The 20,916-nt window shown below is 37.3% G+C and overlaps 1 protein-coding gene across 1 annotated transcript; it reads right to left on the minus strand.

The window, feature by feature from the left end:
- Positions 1-2,951: 2,951 nt before the first annotated feature.
- Positions 2,952-17,247, minus strand: LOC100916273 (myelin-oligodendrocyte glycoprotein). Its single transcript, XM_012543903.3, has 8 exons — positions 17,031-17,247; positions 8,167-8,256; positions 7,460-7,801; positions 6,284-6,397; positions 5,437-5,550; positions 4,965-5,090; positions 4,476-4,514; positions 2,952-3,728 (listed from the first exon to the last, which is right to left on the minus strand). The coding sequence occupies exons 2-8, from the start codon at positions 8,249-8,251 to the stop codon at positions 3,688-3,690; spliced, it is 861 nt and encodes a 286-aa protein (XP_012399357.1). The 5' UTR covers positions 8,252-8,256; positions 17,031-17,247; the 3' UTR covers positions 2,952-3,687.
- Positions 17,248-20,916: the final 3,669 nt, after the last annotated feature.

The raw sequence follows: 20,916 nt of genomic DNA on the forward strand, positions 1-20,916 counted from the left end.
AGGTCAAACATAACTAGGAAACCATAAGGACTTTGAGACTAGCACAACAATAGTTTTACCTGGTTGTACATTTACCCTATTTGTGTGTCTTTGTGTATGATTTTCATACACATCCACTCTTTCCAGGATGCTATGTGGGTGTAAGGAGTGGGGAGGGGTACAGTAAGACCAGGTTGTTGTTAGGGGTAAGGCATTGTATCCCTATTTTTCTTGCTATATATATACATACATGCATGTATATATATGTATATGTATATACATATATATATATTATTTTATTCTGAATTTTAGAAATAAAATAAGCCTTTCCATAATATAGGAGAATAGGAAAAAAGTGATTGTATATGGTACTGCAAATCTATTATGTTCAACTTGGTATTCCTTTTAAACATATAATAGAGTTATCATGTAATTTTTAAATTTTTCTTTTTTTCTTTCCTCCTTCCTTCCCATTCTAAAGATGGCAACCATAAGACATGTGTTTGTACACATTTATATAAAATCATTCAATGCATATTTCTATTTATCAGTTCTTTCTTTAGATACAGTGTTTTGTTTCAAAGATTCTCTGTAATTAATAATGTATTGATATAAATTTATATGAATGATTTAGTTATTCAAAGGTATTCTTATTCCTAAAACAATATTGTTGTTATTATTGCATAAAATATTCTCTTGGCTTTGTTCATCTTGCTCTCCATTATTTTGTGCAAGTTAATTTTTTCTAAGATCATTGAACTTACCATTTCTTATAGCATGGAAGTATCACATCACAATCATATACCACAACTTGTTCAGTCACTCCACAATTAATGGGAATCTCTAGAATCGCCACTTCTTTGAAACCACAAAGAGAAGTATTATAAATATTTTAGAAAACTTAGGTTCTTTTCTTTTTTCTCTAATCATTTTTAGAAATAGAACTAGTAGTGGTATTGTTGGGTCACAGGGTAGAGGCAATTTATTGGTTAATATTATTTTTTTAAAAAGAAAGAAGAAAACCAAATCACTAGAATTAAAAATGAAAAGAGTGAATATATTACTAAATAGGATAAAATCAAAGCAATTATGAGGAGTTATTTTTTCCAATCATATAATAATGAATTTAACAATTTAAGTGAAATGGAAGAATATTTACAAAAATGCAAACTGCCTAGATTAGAAGAGGAAAATAGAATATCTAAATAGACCTATTTTAGAAAGGAAATTGAACACAAGATAAATGACCTTTCTAAGAAAAAAGCAATATGACCAGATGAATTTACAAGTAAATTCTATCAAACATTTAAAGACCAACTAATTCCAATATCAAATAAATTACTGGGAATAATAGACAAAAAGGGTCCTATCAAACTCCTTTTATGAAACAAATATGATACTGATACCTAAATCCAAAGGAATAAAAATAACAATAATTATAAACCAATTTCATTAATGAAAATGAATTTTTAAAATCCTAAATAAAACACTAGCTAAAAGATTACAATAATATATTACAAAGATTGTACTTTATGACTAAGTGGGATTTATATCAGGAATGCAGGGATGATTTAACATAAAGAAAACTATAAACATAATTGATTATATGAATAATAAAAGGAATAAAATTATGTTATTTTATCAATAAATGTAGAAAAAGCTTTTGCTAAGCTTTCACTTCTATCACAACATTCACTTCTATTAAAAATACTTCAAGGTATTGATATAAATGTATTTTTCCTTAAATTGATAAATTTGTCCAAAATCATCACCAAGCATTATTTGTAATGGAAATAAGCTAGAACCCTTCCCAGTAAAATCAAGCATGCCCACTGATATTAACATTATTCAATATTGCATTAGAAATCTTATAAAGATTCTGTAAGAAATGACTAGCGGGATGATTTCAGAAAGGCCTGGAGAGACTTGCATGAATTGATGATGAGTGAAATGAGCAGGACCAGGAGATCATCATATACTTCAACAACAATACTATATGATGATCAATTCTGATGGACATGGCCCTCTTCAACAATGTGATGAACCAAATTAGTTCCAATAGAGCAGTAATGAACTGAACCAGCTATACCCAGCTAAAGAACTCTGGGAAATGACTATGAACTACTACATAGAATTCCCAATCCTTCTATTTTTGTCTGCCTACATTTTCCTTCACAGGTTAATTGTACACTATTTTAAAGTCTGATTCTTTTTCTACAGCAAAATAACTGTATGGACATGTAAACATATATTGTATTTAACTTATACTTTAACATATTTAACATGTATTGGTCAACCTGCCATCTGGGGGAGGGGGTGAGGGGAAGGAGGGGAAAAATTGGAACAAAAGGTTTTGCAATTATCAATGCTGAAAAATTATCATGCGTATATCTTGTAAATAAAAAGCTATATTTAAAAAAATCAGATTTGTTATATCTTCAAAAAGGAAAAAAAAAGAAATCTTAGCAAGAGTAAGAAGAGATGAAAAAGAAATAGAAGGCATCATAATAGGAAACAAGGTAATAAAACAATCTCTTTTTGCAGATGATAAGATAATATACATAGAAAATCCCAAAGGCTTAACTTAAAACTTGGTTGAAACAATAAATAATTTTAACAAAGTAACATAAATCATCTGTATTCATGTGTGACAAACAAAAATCTTTAAGAAAGCATAGTAAGAGATAAACTATTTGAAATAACTATTATCTTTGTAAAGAAAAGCATAATGTCTTTAAATCATTCTTCTGTAAATAGGTCATTTGTAGAGAAATTACTCTAATCAGTATTAAATAACTAGGAGTATACCTGCCATAACAAATTAAAAAAAAAAACCTTTTTACAAAAATGAAATCAGATTTAAATAAATTGAAGAAATATTAATTGTCCATGAGTAGGAAAGACCAATACAATACAAATGTAATTTTACCTATACTGATTAATATGTATAATATAATTAAATTACTCAATTAAAATACCAAAATTTTATTTTAATGAATAAGTAACAAATAGTAACAAAATTCATTTTAAAAAACAAAAGTTCAAGTACATTAGAAGAACTAATAAAAAATATTAAGTTTGCTTAACATTACCAGATCTTAAATTTACTATTAGGTAGTAATTATCCAAACTATCTGTTACTGGGGTTAAGAAATACAAAGGAAGATCAATAGAACAGAATAAAATTTTAAGTTTTAGGGAGAAAAATTCATTATTTGGTAAAAAGAAAAATTGTTGGAAAAATTGGAAAACAGTCTGGCAGAAATTAGGCATACATACTCTTTAACCAAATGCCTTTGCCTTGAATTATGTACTCTGACTAATTAAAATAAACACATGAGTAAGGACTTGAGTCTTTGGTTTTACCTTTATGCAGACCCACAAATATCTTAAATCTGTAGAAACACTTCTGGGGGGGGGGGGCCTACATATAAAAAAAGAGTTACCTTAAGTCTACAGATGAAAATAGACATACCCATACACACTCATAGTAATTTCAAGAGAAAAAGATAACAAGGGAATTCCCCAATTACATGAAGCCCCTTTACAATATCCCCAATATCCAACCTCTGTTTAATAAGGCATGTGAATGTGAAGGAAGGATGAGAGTGAGGGGAGTGTATGATGGGATGATGGAGACAAGATTAAATCCTCTCCTTTGCGATGATATTAGGGCCAAGTCACATAGTGTATGGTTGTTGCTCCTTATTAATTGTTTCTTTCTTGAGATTCCTGCAGTGGTATACCTTCTGCATAAAAACATAACCAAATTAAAAATTGTGAGGAATTTTGAATATATTTGTGGTAGAAAGTATCCTAATGGTCAGAGGCTTCTAAAATAGCTTGGGGGTGCTGGAGAACCTATTGGTTCTGAAGATAGGTTCTGAATCCCGATCTCCTGAATCCTGTTTTCCTGAATCCTGTTTTCCAAACTGGTCCCTAAGAATTTTTTATTTTCTTAAGTTGCTGTAACCTTGTTCCTGAGAGGAAACATGAATTAATGTAACAGGATGGTAACATTTAAATTAGTACCATGACCATAATGATGAGGAAATTGAGGTTCAGTGGATAAATGTCAAAGACAGGATTTGAAACCAGGTCTTCTAGAATTAATTAATGAATAGAATGCTAGACTTCAGGTCTAGAAGGAAACAGGAAAGACAGGAGCACAGTATGAAGTTTGGGCTTGAATTAGGATTCAATGTTGTATTTACAAAGGGCAAATGAATTCCTAGGGCAAGGACAAAGTTCCTCTGAGTTACTTCTAGAAAGAGCCTGGCATTCTGCAGACCTCTGACCTTGGGAAATACTTACAAGTGATGCAAAAGTCAGAAAGAGGGAGCAGAGGAGAAAGGACCAAGGCTCTGGAGGGACTAGAAATCTGGCTTGAGTTCTTCCTTTTTCTGAAAAATTGGCTGTTTAAGAACATCCCTGACTTACTGGGGGACAAGGAATAAGACTGGGGTAGATGGAGATAGGAGCTCAGAATTTCTTACCTGCCGGGTTGTTTCCAGATTGGTTTTGATCGTTTTTCTCTAGAAGTGGACAAAGCAAGGGAAGACGTAAGTGAGAATATGTAAGAAAAGAATTTAAAAATAGAGAGCTATGGGGAAGGCTAGAGAGCATCAGGGGTCTGTTTGTCTAAAGCCTTGGGGGAGTTCTGGTATGAGTATCACATTCAATCCTAGATGTCTGTATTATAAAGTTTAATATGGATCTGTGCTTGGTGACTCGGATAAGGGAGAAGGAGAGAGAAGAAGAAAGGACTTTAAAGTCCATTATGATCCTTTAGATCCTTGAATCTGCTGAAGAATGAGGGAAGCTACAGAGGTCCAGCCTCCCTAGAACCTGAACTCTGAGGCTAAAAGGATCTTTGGTGCTATGTTTAAAGGGCAGTTGTGGGAAAGGAAGATTGTCCAGATTTCTGTCTGGTCTTTCTTCAGGGAACCTGAACCCAAGTACATCCCCAGGTTGGTTCTAATCACCTTTTGCCTTGCGCTTGCCATAGAAATCAACAGAAACAAACAGGAACGTTGGCAGTAGAGGAAGGAATGTCAAGAGCGCCAAATACACCTGGTCCTTGTATACCCACTCTTCCAGGTCTTCTATGCCTGAAAATCATAAGTCCTAAGCAGTCAGCAGCCTTCTAAATCTCCTTTCAGAACTTCCACCTCCCCTACTCCTAACCAAAGATTCCTCTTTCCCGCGTCCCCAACTACAGCAGAGTCCCATCCCTGGGCCTCACACCAAAGTCACTATCCCAATGTCACTTTCAACATATATACAACTCCAGTGATAGCATTTGGGAAACATAGCACTTCTTCTTCCTCCCAAGATTCAGGGTGAAGCTCAGGAGGGCCAGTGAGGAATCGAAGCTCTGCCCTTGTCCCTTCTGCCAGCCCTGGTCTGGTGAGCCACAAAGGGACAGAGACCCTCTAACACCCAGGAAGGACTTACCTCTACAACCAGACATATTCACAATGTAGTAAATGAGGAAGCCCATCAGTAAACACCAAAAAACTGCCAGGGTCACCACTCCCATTTTATGAGACCATTGGACTAGGAAATTCCCTGAAACACAAAGGCCAGGTCCAGAATCTCTCAGTGGACTTCTTGCCAGGGCTCCTAATCAACCCACCTCACCACTTCACTCCAGCCAGGGGGACCATTAAATTCAGGTTGTCCTGACTACCTTCTTCCTCAGACCTGGGACACTCACTGACTGGCCCTGAGGCAGCTTCCAGAACTAATTGATTGACCAACTAAGTCTCAGCCTCCTCTTCTGCATCCCTGGAGTTCCTGACAAAGTCTGAAGGCCACAGTACCCACTGCCTGAGAATCTATAGCAAAACTTCAGAGTATTTGGGATAAAGACCATGAGGGTTCATATTTTTTCTTAGTCTCTTCTCTTTCTTCTCCAAGCTAAACTCTGGACTTCCATCACTACCCAAGTTCTTCATTCTGAAGCCTCACTCCAACCCTTGTGACCTCTCCTTCTGGATTGGATTATTCTTCTCACATACTCCATTTAAGGAGAGGTCAGGAGAGTTTTATTCTAGGCTGTACTCTGGATTTTCTCTAGTCTTGCCTCCTGTGCAACCTTTGTCTCAATTGCCTTTTCCTTTTTCTTTTACAATTTATCTTCCCTGATTAGAAAGTAAACTCCTTGAGAGCAGGGACTGCCTTGCTTTGTACTTAGAATTTTATTCCTGGGGATTAGCACAGTATTTAGCATATAGTAAGCATTTAAATGCTAATTGAAGGATTAACTGCCCGAACTCCTTTCTTCCCAATCAGAAGTTACCTCTGTACTGGTAGGTTTTCCAGCTGTAGTAAATGAGGATGCTGAGCTGTACCAATGCCAGGATGCCAATCACACTCCACCAGATAGGATAGGTCTGAAACAGGGTTGGTGGCTCTGAAATACAAACTCTATCTTAGGCTTCAGGTGGAATTGGGGCTGCCCTCATACAGGCTTTCCCTGAATTCATCTTTTGTTTCTCTTCTTTCTACTAAATAGAAGTTTCCTGTATTTTCTGTTGTAGAAATCATGAATACTAATGACAGCAGAATGAGGGTCTATAGGTAAAGTGTGAATTGCAGGTGTAACAAGGGCACCCAATGAGAGTCCAATCCTAAAGGCCTTGAAGAGCTCTTTACTAACCAACAAAGCTCTTGTGCATGTGTGAATTAAGAGAGTAAGCCAAAATAAAGAATGAATAATGTCTATAAAAAGTGAAAATTCATCTTTGTTATGGATTTATTGATCCTCCCTTTTCTGATACTGTGAAGTGGCTTTCTTTTTCTTGAAGTATTTGGTGAATAAGTCTTATTATCTAACCAGTAACTATATATCATAGAGGGCAGCTAGATGATACAAAAGAAACAGTTTCAGGTCTGGAGTCAAGAAGACTGCTCTTCCTGAGTTCAAATCTGGCCTCAGTCACTTACTAGCTGTGTGTGACTCTGGAAAAGTCATTTAACCCAGTTTGCCTCAGTTTCCTTATATGTAAAATGAGCAGGAGAAGAATTTGCCATCAAAGGTAAGAATCATTGAACTGGATACCATCAGTCAGTTAAGATGAATTATAGACATATGATATCCTCCCAAAAAACTGCTTTCCTTCCTCCCATCTTTCTTGAAGTCTTCCTTGATCTGCCTAAATGAAAGGGATTACTCTCTCAAAAGTTTTCTTGCTTGGCACTTCTGCTTTGTGTGATAGATATTTAAGTACATGATGAACTCCCTGCCTAGACAGTAGCCTCTCTGAGGGTATATTTTATCATTTTATATATATATATATATATATATATATATATATATATATACATATATATATATAATATTTTCTGCACCCCACTGAAGGCCTGGCAGGTCTCTTGTAAACTTCTGTTGTTGAATAAATGAACAGGCAAGCCATGCTTTTCCTGATACATTAAAACAAATCCAAGGAAAACAAACCTCAATTTGTGACCTTACCTATGACCTCCAGCTCCATGAATGCTTCTGCTGAATGACTATAATCATTCAAATAACACTTATACTGTCCCGCATCTGAAGGTTTCACATCCTCTATTCTCAATGTAACATTCCCGGCAGTGATGGCATTTTTCATCAGCTTAGTTCTCCCTTGGTAATTAGGTGACTGGTCTGTGAAATCATCATTTTCATTTAGATAGTGATGCACTATATCCTGGGATTTGGACCAGACCATTTCCATATGCTGGGCACTTTGAGCGGGGGACAGGTAACATGATAACATTGCCTCTCCTCCTATCGGAGCCTGGAGAGGTGCTGTAGGTCCAAACACTAAGAAAGCTCCTGTTCAGACAGAAAGAAGAGAGAGACATAGGGTTAGAAAAGGGTGGGAGAAAAGGACCCAGAAAAGAGTCCAGTATCCTGGACTCCAGGATACAGAGGAGCAGGAGAACAGAGTCCAAAACTCCATGAATAGAGCCAGAGGGAAGGAGGGAGGGAGCACAAGGAGGGAAAGAGGCAGGATGATAAGGACAATGAGATAATGTCAGGTTGGAGAAAAGGACTGGTTGTGGACATGGAGGTAAGTTCCTCCAGTAAAGAAGGAATGGCTTGATTTGTAAGGAGAGAAGAGGCCAGAATTCCCATAGCTCAATCCTTATGACAAGGTCCTGAGAGGTATTTAAAAAAAACCTAAGAGCTATCCTTACCTGAAACTTGAGTAGGCATGTCAAGGAGGAGGAAGGAGATAAGGAATTTGAAGAGAAAGGCCTTTGAGCACCTGCTGGTCTCCATTATACCTGAGGAAAAAAGACATAAGAGGCTCAGTAATATCTCTTCCAGTCATTCCCCCCCTTTTTTCATCTATATGGCTACCTCCTTAGAACAAGCTCTCCTCATCTCTCATCTGAATTCTCTGCCATAATCTCCTAGTTGGTCTCCCCCACCTTAAGCCTCTCCCCTCTCCAGATAGTTGTGAGGTTGGTAACCACAGAGCACAAGTCTAATCATGTCAATTCTCTGATCAATAGATTCTAAATGGTCCCTACTACTGTGGGATAAAATACAGACTCCTCTACCTGGCATGCAAAACACTTCATGGTCTAGCTCCCATCCAAGTTTTCACATTAATTCTATATTACTCTTTCCCCATGCTCTGTGTCTCAGCCACATAGGCTTATTTTCTGTTGGACAACATCCTTTCTCCCAACCTCATGCTTTTGTGCAAGCTGTTAGCTGTCTGGAATATACTTTATCCTCCTTCCTGCCTCTTAGAATTCCTTGAAGGTTCAGGTCAACTGATGTCTCCTTATACATGTTGCCTATCCTGATTCCTGTGCATGCTAATTTCCTTCTCACACTACCACATCATCAACAATATTTTTGTTTCTACATTATTTTGTGCTTATTTATCACTCTCTTCCTAATAGACTATAAGATTCCTGAAAACAGGAATTTTTTTTTCTATTTCTATTTCCTTTACTTTTCTATTCCCAGAGTCTAATAGTGATTGGCATTGGGTAGGTGCTTAATAAATGCTTGTTGAATAATTGAAAAGGGGAATCAGTTGCATAGTAAGAGTGGAGTGACAGGGAATGTCATGCACAGCAAGAACTAAGGCAAATATTATGATCAGAATTTTTCATCAGGTTGTCAATTTGGTGGGACATTGGGTTGGGAGCAGACTCCGTTGTCTCTGGTCACCTTAGGCTTCTGTCATAGCAGATTCTCTTGGAGTCTGTCACCATCTCTGCCTCCCACCTCCACTGCCTTCCACTTACTCTAACTGCATAGAGTTTGGATATCTAAGGTCAGTAATCAGAATAGCTACCCTTATATTTAACTCATGTGGACTGAGAAGGAGTAAGAAAATATTAGGGACTAGGAACAATTAGAACTCTCCAGGGCATGAATTTCTTTACCTGGGTTCATGGATCCCTTAAGAGACCTTTGAATATATTTTAGGATGTTCATAAACTTGGAAGGGAAAAATTGCATCTTTTAATAATTGATTTCATTTGTAATCCTATGCATTTTATGACTTTTTTTGCTTTTCTAGACATCCCATTTCTTTTTAAAAAATTTAATAATAGCTTTTTCAAAATACACACAAATATAGTTTTCAACATTCACCCTTGTAAAATCTTGTATTACAAATTTTTCTCCCTGTCTTCCCCCTAACTTCCTTTCCTAGACTGCAAGTAATCCAATATAGGTTAAACAAGTGCAATTCTTCTAAACATATTTCCACATTTATCATGCTGCACAAGAAAAATCAAATCAAAATGGAAAAAAATGAGAAAAAAAGCAAGCAAACAACAATAAATATTATGTTGTGATCTATATTCAATTCCCATAGTCCTCTCTCCATCATAAATCGAATTGGCTCGAGTCACCTCATTGTTGAAAATAGCCATGTTTTATGAATTTAAAGATATTATTCTGTGAAAAAGGTCCATTGGTATTACCAGGCTGCCAAAAGGACCATGACCTAAAAAAATTAGTCAAAGACCTCCTGTCTTATGGATGGATTGCTCCCTCTTGCAGCAGGACTATATCTGAGGTAAAAAGGAAGGAAAAAGAAGCATTGCCCAACTGAAAATGAATCATTGTGTTCCCTAGAGGAGCAGCTATTACTACTCACAAATTGTTGTTTGTCCTTCATACTTGATCTATATTTTGTCAATGGACCTAGATAGCTCCAGAAAAAAAGAACGAGGATGGTGACTGTACAGTCCTGTCTCACTTAAATCCAATTCACTTGCCAGTCAAAACATCACCTTCTTGATGCCATTGATCTCCTTCAAGAGCAAAAGAGAAGCAACAACAATCTGAGATAGAATGTCCTCTATGAACAACTGCCCTCCCCAGTTGAATTTGTCCCATGCTCAAGAAGTCCTTGTTTTGACTCTAGTCAGGATTTTGATAAAATCGCTGATCTGGTATGCTTCCTGAGAAGGTGAAGAAAGTTTCATCAGAAAATGACTTTCTATTTTTGAGGTAAAATAGAAAGAAATTGAAATAAGGCAACTAAACTTGTGTTTCTCCTGAGATATAAGTCTCTCCTGAGATATAATTCATCTGTAATCTATAATTAGAAGCTATACCAAGTAGATTCCAACAAATGGAAAAAACCTCCTCCTCCTCCTCCTCCTCCTCCTCTTCCTCCTTCTCTTCTTCCCCATACTGGACCCATCCCTGAAACACACTCATTTAGCAACAACCTTTTCCTTCACTGAAGATCCTAATACCTGCTTATGTTATCCTGATCAGAACCATGTTGCTTACAGAATCTCTGAACAAGAATTCCCTTTGAAACACATCTAACAAATAGGTAGCTAAGCTTTCACTTGAATATCTTCAGGGACAAGGAATCTACTGTCTCCTAAGAAAGTCCACATCATTTTTGGATTTGAGATTTTTTTCATACATGGAACCTAAATACATCCCTTGAAATCTCTACATAGTTTGTGTTTCTTCTTTGAAAAATAATTATTCATGTCCTTAAACCATTAATCTGGTGTTTGGAAATAGCTCTTATTAAATTGGTATTGATTTTAGCTATCAAATTTTTGTCAAAAGTTCTTATCATCAAGATTGTATTCTTAATCTGTTTTTTTCTCTTTTTATTCTGGAAGCATTTCCTTTTCTTATACAAACATCATCTGTTTTTAATATAATCAAATCAATCTACTTTTATTCCCTACACATTATTTAATTGTAATACAACTAAAAATGTTCCACTGCTCCACAACTATGATAGAACACATGGGAAATTTTCTAGTCTTTTCTGATCTCAAAGTACTCATCTGAATCTGTTGAATGGCTAGGTACAAGAAAAGAAAAGATCGAGGAAAAGTTAGAGAAGAACGAAAGAAAAGAAGGAAGGAAGGAAGGAAGGAAGCAAAGAAGGAAGGAAGGAAGGAATCAAGGAAAAGAAAAAGGAAAAAGGAAAGGAAAGAAAGAAGGAAGGAAAAGAAGGAAGGAAACAAAGCACTTATTAAGCACTTTAGTAAACATTTACTAAGGAACTGTGTTAAAGGGTGGGCATGATAAGTAGGCCAATGATTAGAGGAGAAAGAAAGGAGTTGGACAGGACTGGTTCTGAAAATAAGAAGAAAGAAATGATTTGGAGAGAAAACCAAGACTCTCTGGGAGACCAATACTTTTTTCCATAGTTCTCTGAGCACAGGGAGATTTCATCTGAAAGACTTCTTGAGGTATCTTATAAATGAAAGACCTTGAATATAGGGGTATTTTTTACATTTTGCTCAATATACAATGCTGATGAGCAACATAAATTTCTTAGAGGTCTCTACCTTAATTGTTTCCCCAACTAAACTTTCATTTTCCCTTCCACTATACCCCTCCTTGTGGACTTTGCTATTTGAATTGCCAACACTGTTACCTCCCCTGGAAGTGTTTCAGAAAAAGAAACATTAATGCACTTTTGGTGGAGCCTTGAATTGGTCAAACCATTCTAGAAGACAATTTGGAAAAATGTCCAAAAAATTAGTAGATTGTACCTATCATTTGAAAGAATAATACCACTTTTGGGCCTATATTCTAAATAAATCTAAGAACATCTGATCAGCAGGATGATTTCAGAGAGCCCTAGAAAGATTTACATGAACTGATGCTAAGTGAAATGAGCAAAACCAGGAGATCATTACACATAGCAACAGCAAGATTATATGATGATTAATTCTGATGGACATGTCTCTCATCAACAATGAGGTGATTCAGACCAATTCCAATGATCTTGTGATAAAGAAAGCCACCTGCACCCAGAGAGAGGACAGTGGGAACTGAACAGGGACCACAATAGTATTTTCACTCTTTTTATTGTTATTTGCTTACATTTTTTTCCTTTTTGATCTGATTTTTCTTGTGCAGCATATTTGTGAAAATGTGTATAGAGGAATTGTACATGTTTAACATATATTGGATCACTTGCTAACTGGGAGAGGAGGTGGGGAGAAGGGAGGGAAAAAATTAGAACATAGGGCTTTTTAGGGGTGAATATTGAAAATTATCCAGGTATATATTTTGAAAATAAAAAGCTTTAATTAGAAAAAAATCAAAATTTTTATAACAATTGTTTTCATTGTAGCTTGGAAACTTAGGGGATATTTTTTCCATCACAATAGTATGTCTCATAATTTGTTCATCAATTTCTCCAATTACTGAGTATCCCCTAATAATGGTATGGGAAATAAGAAAGGAGGTTATCAATGGTATCAAAAATTGTTTTTTTTTTTGAGAGATCAAGAAAAATAATGGCAGAAAAAAGATCGTTGGATTTAGTAGTATGGATAGTAGTGACAGAAGAGATAGGTATTCCAGGAGAAGTAGTAGGGCTATTCTTTCCAAAAATGTAAAAGTGGAAAAGTACTACCACACTGGGCAATGACATGATCAAGGGAAGGTTTTATTTTTTAATTATTATTTCTTATTTCCCATGCCATTATTTATTTTTTCTTCCAGTGAGATTCTCTAGTTTTTAAAAAATTCTCTTCTCCTGGTGCTATGTCCTCACCCTGTCACCTAAGGTGTGGGTGTCCAAACAAGGTTCTTTTCTCACCTTCTTCTCTAAATTTTCTTCCTTGATAATTTTAGTTACTCCCAGGGTTTATCACTTCTATGCAAATAATTCCCAAATTTACATCTTGAGCCAAGTTTTTCCCCAAAGTATTCTCCAATTACTTGCTGAACACTGCTGCATCTTTGTCCAGGAAGTATCACAGATGGAGGATACTTTTCCTTTATCATCTGTTAGATAAAATTTTTCTCTTCCTTTAAGTCTCTTTTCAGGTGCTGCCAGAAATTAAAACTCAATATGACCCATGTTGAAATTTTCTCCTCCTCCTTAAATAACCTATTTCTTTTTGGATTTAAACAATTATCAAGACCTGATTTTATGTCTATATCATCTGTGGAATTCATTTTTTTCTCTATTCTCCCAGTACCATTCTAGCTTCAAATCCTCATCACTTCTAATCTGAACTACTGTAACAACTTCTAAAGTTGTAAACCTGTCTCTAATATTTCAATTATCTCATTCTTTATCCAGTTGCCAAGACATAGGGATTATTTTTTGCCTTTCTCTTTATTCCTGGTGCTTAGCACAGGTAAAAGCATTAAATTAATGTTTGTTGATTAATGACATACAGATATGACCAGATCACATTTCTGTTCAGTAACTTTTCAAGTTATCTACAATCTAGAATATGAACTTTTCTAACTGGCATTTAAGGTTCTCCACCCATCCATTCCAGTCTTATTTCACATGATACTCTTTTACACACTCCTTTTATCTGCTGTAACCCTTTTTGTTCCTACAAGAATCATTTTGACAACTATATAATAAATTTTTTTGTTTGAATAAAAATAATTTTATTACATAGTTGTCAGCCCTCCGATATAAGCATTCATATATACAAAAAGGGGAAAAAAGCAAAATAAAACATATGTAAATCAAACTTTTATCATTAAATTGACCAAAAATATATAAATTAATTTGAAGGTTAAACTCATCTTCTACCTTTACCTGTCTTGTTCAATCCATTTTTGGGACTCTCTACTCCTCCCCCATAAAAATTCCACTACCATTTTTCTTTTTTGCCACAGTCAAATGACATTGGATTTTTTAGAAACAGCTAGGAGGCATAGTAGATAGAGAATTGGACTTGAAATTAAGAGCTGACTTTTATTAGTTATGTGACATTGGACAAGTAATATAACTTATGTCAATTTTAGTTTCCTCATCAGGAAAATTTGGATAATAGTAGTGCTATGCCACAGTCTCTTTGAATTGTTCTACCTCAGTTTCCCTGCACTAGTTTCCCTAATTGTCCTGACTGAGTTTCCCTGAATTGTTCTAACTCAGTTTCCTTAACTGTTCTGCCTTAATCCCCTTAGTTGTAAAACTCCCACTGTGGTCCATTAAGACTGAGGACTATTTGCTCTAAGGATTATAAATTGTCAATGTGAGGCTCAAGATGAGGGGGAGATCAGACTTCTTGGCTCCTAACTCCTTCTGCCCTCAAGAATTTATGGCACTACCCCTCTAAATATTCCAAAAGATAAGACTATCTGTGATACCTCATTGATATCTTTACTTCTGTTTATTCAGACATCCTGACTCTGGTTTCTGGTTTCCCCCTATCCTGCTGAACCAAATTTATGGTCCTGAAACTAATCTAATCTCTATTCCCATTCTCAGCTTCTAATATCTTGCTGGGGCCTCCAAGCTGTAATGCTGGAGAAACTGAGGCAAGATAGAGATTAGAGAGTTTTTAATATTTTATTAAATGGAGAGTATAATTGACTGGACAGGACTCTGGTCTCAAAGTATCCAGTGGTGAATGTGAGTTCTCAATGAAATATATAGCCACATGGCTCAGCTACAGGGGTAGACCAAGGTGGGGACAGAGTCAGAACATTAAGAGTGGGAAGTTTCAGGATCATAAATTTGGTTCTAGCAGGATGGGGGGAAATTGGAAGCCAGAGTCAGGATGTCTGAATAAGCAGAAGTAAGGATGTGAATGAGGTATCCCAGATAGTCTTATCTTTTGGAATATTTAGAGGGGTAGTGCCATAAATTCTTGAGGGCAAAAGGAGTTAGGAGCCAAGAAGTCTGATCTCCCCCTCATCTTGAGTCTCACATTGACAATTTATAACCTTAGAGCACATGGTCTTCAGTCTTAATGGACCAGAGGGGGAGTTTTACAACTAAAGGGCATTGAGGTAGAACAATTAAGGAAACTGAGGTAGAAAAATTCAGGGAAACTCAGTCAGGACAATAAGGGAAACTAGTGCAGGGAAACTGAGGTAGAACAGTTCAAAGAGAATGTGGCATAACAGTAGCACCTACTTCACAAGATTGTTATCTGGATTAAAGGAGATGATATTTGTAAAGTTTTATATAAATGCTAATTCTTATTCATTTTATTATTTTGCCAACTTAATAGGCATGAGAGGGTTTCACAAATATCTTATATTCTAAGTATCCCTCATACAATATTTCATCCCACTTCTCAGACTTGAACTCTCTCACAGACTAGATTTGGGTAGAAAGGGGCATCACAAATTCTCACATTTAATCCACTTATTTGTCAAATGTGGAAACTGAGACTTAAAGAGATAAAGTGACTTGACCAAGATCACACAGGTTTGGAAGTGAGAGTGCCAGAATTTAAACCCAGGTCCTCTGACTCCTAACCCAGATAGTACTTTTTAACTGTCCTATGTCCCTGAATAGTCTCCCTCATCTATTCCTTTTTTCCATAATCTCAAGATTAAGTACCATCATCACTTGCAAAAAACCTAGTCTCAGACACCACTTCCTAGCTGTGTGATCCTGTGTAGATCACTTAACTCTAATTGCCTTAGGGTGAAATTTTTTTTTAAAGACAGAAATGATAGAGAGAGATGAGAAAAACATGGCAAGAGCTATATGAATTGGTGCAAAGAGAAGTGAGAAGAAATGGGAGATCACTGCACACAGTAGTAATGATGTTGTAATAATGATCAATTGTGAAAGTCTTAGCATCTCTGATCAATATGATGATCCAAGACAATTCCAAAGAATTCCAAGACAATTACAAATGGAAAAATAAAATTCAAAAAAACCTTGCGAGAACTTGGAGTTTGCAAAACTTCAAGTGCAAAGTGAAGTATAATTTTCTCACTTCCTTTATCTTCTTTTTGGCTTCTTTTTTGAACTATGGCTAACATGGAAACTTTGTACATTTTCACATGTATAATTAATATCATTATTGATTGCCTTCTTAGTAAATGGAGAAAGGGGGAGAAGAGAATTTAGAACTCAAAATTTAAATAGAAAAGCATGTTTGAAATAAATAAATAAAAATTAAAAAAAAATCTTTGGTAACTAGAGAAAACAGTTTCACTTGAATGATTGCTAAACATTTAAGAAAAGGAAGATTAGCAAGAGTGGAAGCAAAATAAGTAAAGAATGGCTTTCATTTAGAATGACCTAGGGGTGAATTAAGGCAAATAACTTGCTTTTCCTTCAGTCCATGATCTAATAGGAATTAAATCCTACTGGGAGAATGATGCTGACAACCAAGAACACAGCGGTCCCTGGAACTCAAAGGGGTGAAGGAAGGGAAGATTTAGAAGGTACATTGAGATCAAGAAATAATTTTTAATCTTTGTTCTAGCAAGAGACTCCTGAGTCTCCAAATGGAGACTTTTTACATGTCTCCTTGCCAACCTATCAACATTATATCTACAGTAGCTGTTGCAGCAGTTGTACTTATCCGTAGGAGAGCCAGTCCTTGAGGTGGGGAGCGACAAACTGCTACATATGCCCAAGGGAGATAAGGAAGGATGAGAATGGGCAAACTGGCATAAATCCTCTGGGGGCAGGAACATACCCAAGTGACCTCAGGGAGATGGAACACATTTCTTTGAGTTCTAGGGAGGCAGTATGAATTGGGGAAGGGGGGATAGAGAGTGGGAGGAACGAGGACAAACTGTATGAGCTCTAAAGTAGTAAAGTGTATAAGTTTGAGGAGTGAGTCAGGATAAAGTTTTGAGCACTCACCCTGGTGATTTCAGACGACCAGCTCTGGTTCTCTGGTTCTTCAGAGGGGATATCCACTGAAGGGATGGACCGGTTGGGACTGCACCCTCACTCCCCGTGAAAGACGGTCGTATCCAGGCCTGGGGCTCCTGTTTGGGGGTCGAGCTATAGAGAAGGTGGCTCTGCTTCCCCGCCAGCTCAAAGGCAACAAGCCGCACAGATCCAGAAATCGAAAGTGATTGTGGAGACTTGGGGGCAAAGTAAGCTGCGGAAACTGCCTACATCTAGGGGCGGGTCTCTGGTCCCACCCCTCCAATTAACCACGCCTGCTCTAGCCCCTCCTCTCCCTATGGGGCTCTGTTTCTACCTCCTTAACTTTTTCGCCCCACCCCCTCCACCCGCACTGGGTCCTCCGGCTCTGGAGCGCTCCTTGTAAGGCTGCCCTGGCATCTTGTTGGACTAGATAAGCGCTGCAATAGGCAGCGGCTACAGCCAGAGGACCACTGAGATAGCGAGGGTTCCGCAGGCCCCTGGTGCCAACGGAATAAGCGGACTTCAGGGGTAGGGTCTGCGGCTCTCCTCTGGTCTGACTCCTGCGCTAGAGACGGCTCGGTAACTCCAGAACCTCGAGTGCGAAGCGTATTGAGGTGCCTGCCCCAGGTGAGCCTCCATCTCTGATCTTGCCCAGACCTTCCAAGGGAGGGGCCCTCCTCTTCCTCTGGCCCTTAGGTCAGCCTCTCCATCTCCTACTCTCCCCTTTTCCCTAACTCCTCTCTTCCTCCTCTTCAGCTTCCTACCCATTCATTCATACTTTCTTATTTCCACAAACTGTTCCTACATCCCTGCAATTCTACCCCTCCATCTCTTCTCCTCTCCCCATCTTTCTTTTATTTTCTTTAGTCTCATGCCTTCCTATCTTTTCTCCCTTATCCCTTCATTTCAGAACCTTCTAACCTTCATTCCCCTCCTCTTTGCCCCCTCTACCTTCTTACTTCTCCTTTCCATTCTTCACACACACACACACACACACACACACACACACACACACACACACACCACTTAGGCTTTTGTCCCTTCATTCTTTTCCTATTCTTCTATTCTTTCCCTGCTCCTTTCCTCTCTCTACTCCCACACCCTCTGCCTCCTCATCTCCCCACTTCTGTCTCCATTCCTACATTCTTAACTTTTTCATCTTCCTCAGTCCTCTGTCCTCACTTTCCTTCCTCCTTTTCTCTTCCGTTGCTTCATCTCCACTCCTCCTGTCTTCTCAGTCCTTTTCTCTTATGCTCCACAAGCTCCATACCCTCACCTTCTCCTCCCTTCAATAGCCCTCTCATCTCATTCTCTTCAGTCTTCTGCCCATCCATCATCTTCATCCTCTTTCCCTTCTGTTCCTCATTTTCAATCCAAAACTGTCCATCCATTCTAATCTTTACACAGAGTGAGCAGACCAAATAACATTTTCACAACCCTGAGAAGCAAACCTCTGTGAGCTGATGTTTACAAACATTAAGAGTCTTTTGAAGCTGGCAAAAGCCAACTTCAAGGAGATTTTTCGTATATGTTACCTTGTTTAGATTAACTGCTTAACTTTTTTGTATTACTAAATTTTTAAAAAGATAAGGGACATACTGGGACTGAGATTGTGCTCCATTTTTTCCCAAATGGCAAGTCTGTTTCTCTCTTGATGCTTCCCATTTTATATAAAAAATTATTTCCCTATTCCTATTAGTCTTTCACACCTTGCCTCACCTCACCCTTAGCTAACTAGGTTACTACAATTCATCAGTGTTATTCTAACAAGAAGCAAACACAGAGATTATGCCTTCTCTTCCAGCCCCTTCTCATTTTATGGGCAAACTGCAGTTTTATGGAAATTAAATGTATAAATAATAGATATAGCATGCCTTCCCAGCTCACTTTAGTCTCTGCTCCAACATTTCTACTCTACCCTTTCAGACCATTCTGTGCTTGTCTCTCCCTTCTCCCCTTTCTCCCCATTTCCTTTCATTTCCTCCATTCTGCTCTGACTCCATCTCTTTTACTTTATCCTACCTTCATCTTTCTGTACCTTTGTTCTCCTCTCTCTGGACCTCAGCATGTTTTTACCACAATTCCTTTTCTCATTCTAAGGCTCAATCTTTCCTCCTTTTCCTTTACCAGGACCATTTTCTTTCTCTGTTGTTTTCTTCTTTTTCACCTGAAACCTGTCTTTCTCCTTCATTCTTCCCTTCCTCTCTAGACTTTTCCTCTTTTTCTGTCTCCATTCTGGTCCTTTCTCTCTTTTCTCTTTAGATTTGCTTCTCCCAGTTCTTTTTGTAAAGTCTTCTTTTCCCAGTTTACATATGGCCTGGATGGGTGTAGGATAAAGATTCCTTTTTGTGGGGGGAGGAGAGGGAGTGGCAATTGAGATGGAGTGACTTTCCCAGGGTAACACAGCTAGTAAGTGTTAAGTGTTTAAAATCAAATTTGAACTCTGGTCCTCCTGACTTCAGTGCCAGTGCTCTATCCACTGTACCATCTAGCTGCCCCAAGGATTCCTTTTGTATGCATTGATAGAGAATTTATCTTCACACCCCCACAACTTAGTATAGTGCTTTGCACACAGTAGGTACTTAATAAATGCTTGTTGATTGATTGTATGTTTCATTCAACATATACTTTTGTAGGATTTCCATTCAGGCCTGAACACTCTTTTAGAAGTCATCATACATGATGTTCTTATGTGATCCGGAGATTTATTTGAAGTTAGGGGGAGAATAAGTTCTAGGTAGCATTTATATAGTGTTTCATGGTTTGTAAAACACTTTATGTTAGCTCACTTGATCCTCACAACTATATTGTAATATAGGTGCTATTATTATCCCAATTTTGCAGATGAGAAAAAAGGCTGAGATAAGTCAACTGACTTGAGTAGGGTTGTACAACTACAGTAAGTACCTAATTCCTAATTCGAACCCAAGATCTTTCTAACTCCAAAAGTGGCATTCTAGCCTCAATGTTACCTAGATGCCACAGAAGGAAAGGATGGTCATGTCCAATGAGGGCTTTTTTCTGGAGATTGCAGTACAGGAGGAAGGTCTCTATTGCTCCTATAATGTTCTTATGATTTTGCCCCCATATGCCAAATGCCAGTGTTTTTGGCCCCTTGAGAGAGGAGAACAGAAAGCAGATCTTCAGCCTGTATCCTGAACCCTGGCCTTCAAATACTTAAGTAGATCTATGATTTCATCAATGTATTCTTCCTACTTACTGTAAATTGCAATCCCTTGAAGACCTTTACATCTTATGCAAGTAACATCTATGTTCTTCCATAGACCCTCCACAGATAATCTACCCAATGCTGCAGGCCTTTCTCAAGGACATTTTATGAGTACTAATATAGCAATCCACTGTCCATCTCTTTTGTCACAAGACTAATGATTTAATTTTCTATTCATTTATAACCTGAACAATATGTTTTATTTTACTTTTTCTGTATAAGTTCTCTGTGAAAACATGCCCCAGTTTATTTACTTTAGTACTTTAATGATAGACCAATGTAGCAGTATTTTTCCTGGTATTAACCAGCAACTTTGATGCTCAGAAGATTATTGAGTTACAAATTCAAAACCATTTAGTATTATCAAGAAAACTTATTTCAGAGATAGGATTTTTTTTTGTCATTTTGGGGTAATTAAAAGCATTGTTTAATTTCTCAAATATAGGGCAGCCCACAATCTTCCCTGTTCAGTTCTGACTTAACTCATTCTCCATTTGCAGTCACCAATCCAGACCCAATAGACTGGTCATCAAGGTGTGCATCATTTTCTGGAGAGTATGTTTTTTAAAAAAATTTATATGATGTTTCATTTGTGGATGGTTAGGTTAACTCCTTTTGGTAATCATGGACCTCTTTGAGGAGACA

This window comes from Sarcophilus harrisii, chromosome 1, assembly GCF_902635505.1.
Source record: "Sarcophilus harrisii chromosome 1, mSarHar1.11, whole genome shotgun sequence".
NCBI classification, from domain to species: Eukaryota; Metazoa; Chordata; class Mammalia; order Dasyuromorphia; family Dasyuridae; genus Sarcophilus; species Sarcophilus harrisii.

Excerpts from the sequence above, each read along its gene's own strand:
- LOC100916273 (XM_012543903.3), bottom strand. The coding sequence starts at position 8,251 with ATGGAGACCAGCAGGTGCTCAAAGGCCTTTCTCTTCAAATTCCTTATC. Across the intron at positions 5,551-6,283 it reads GAAAACCTACCAGTACAGAG|GGAATTTCCTAGTCCAATGG; the intron begins GTAACTTCTGAT and ends TTTGTGTTTCAG. Across the intron at positions 3,729-4,475 it reads ATCTGGAAACAACCCGGCAG|AAGGTATACCACTGCAGGAA; the intron begins GTAAGAAATTCT and ends GTTTTTATGCAG.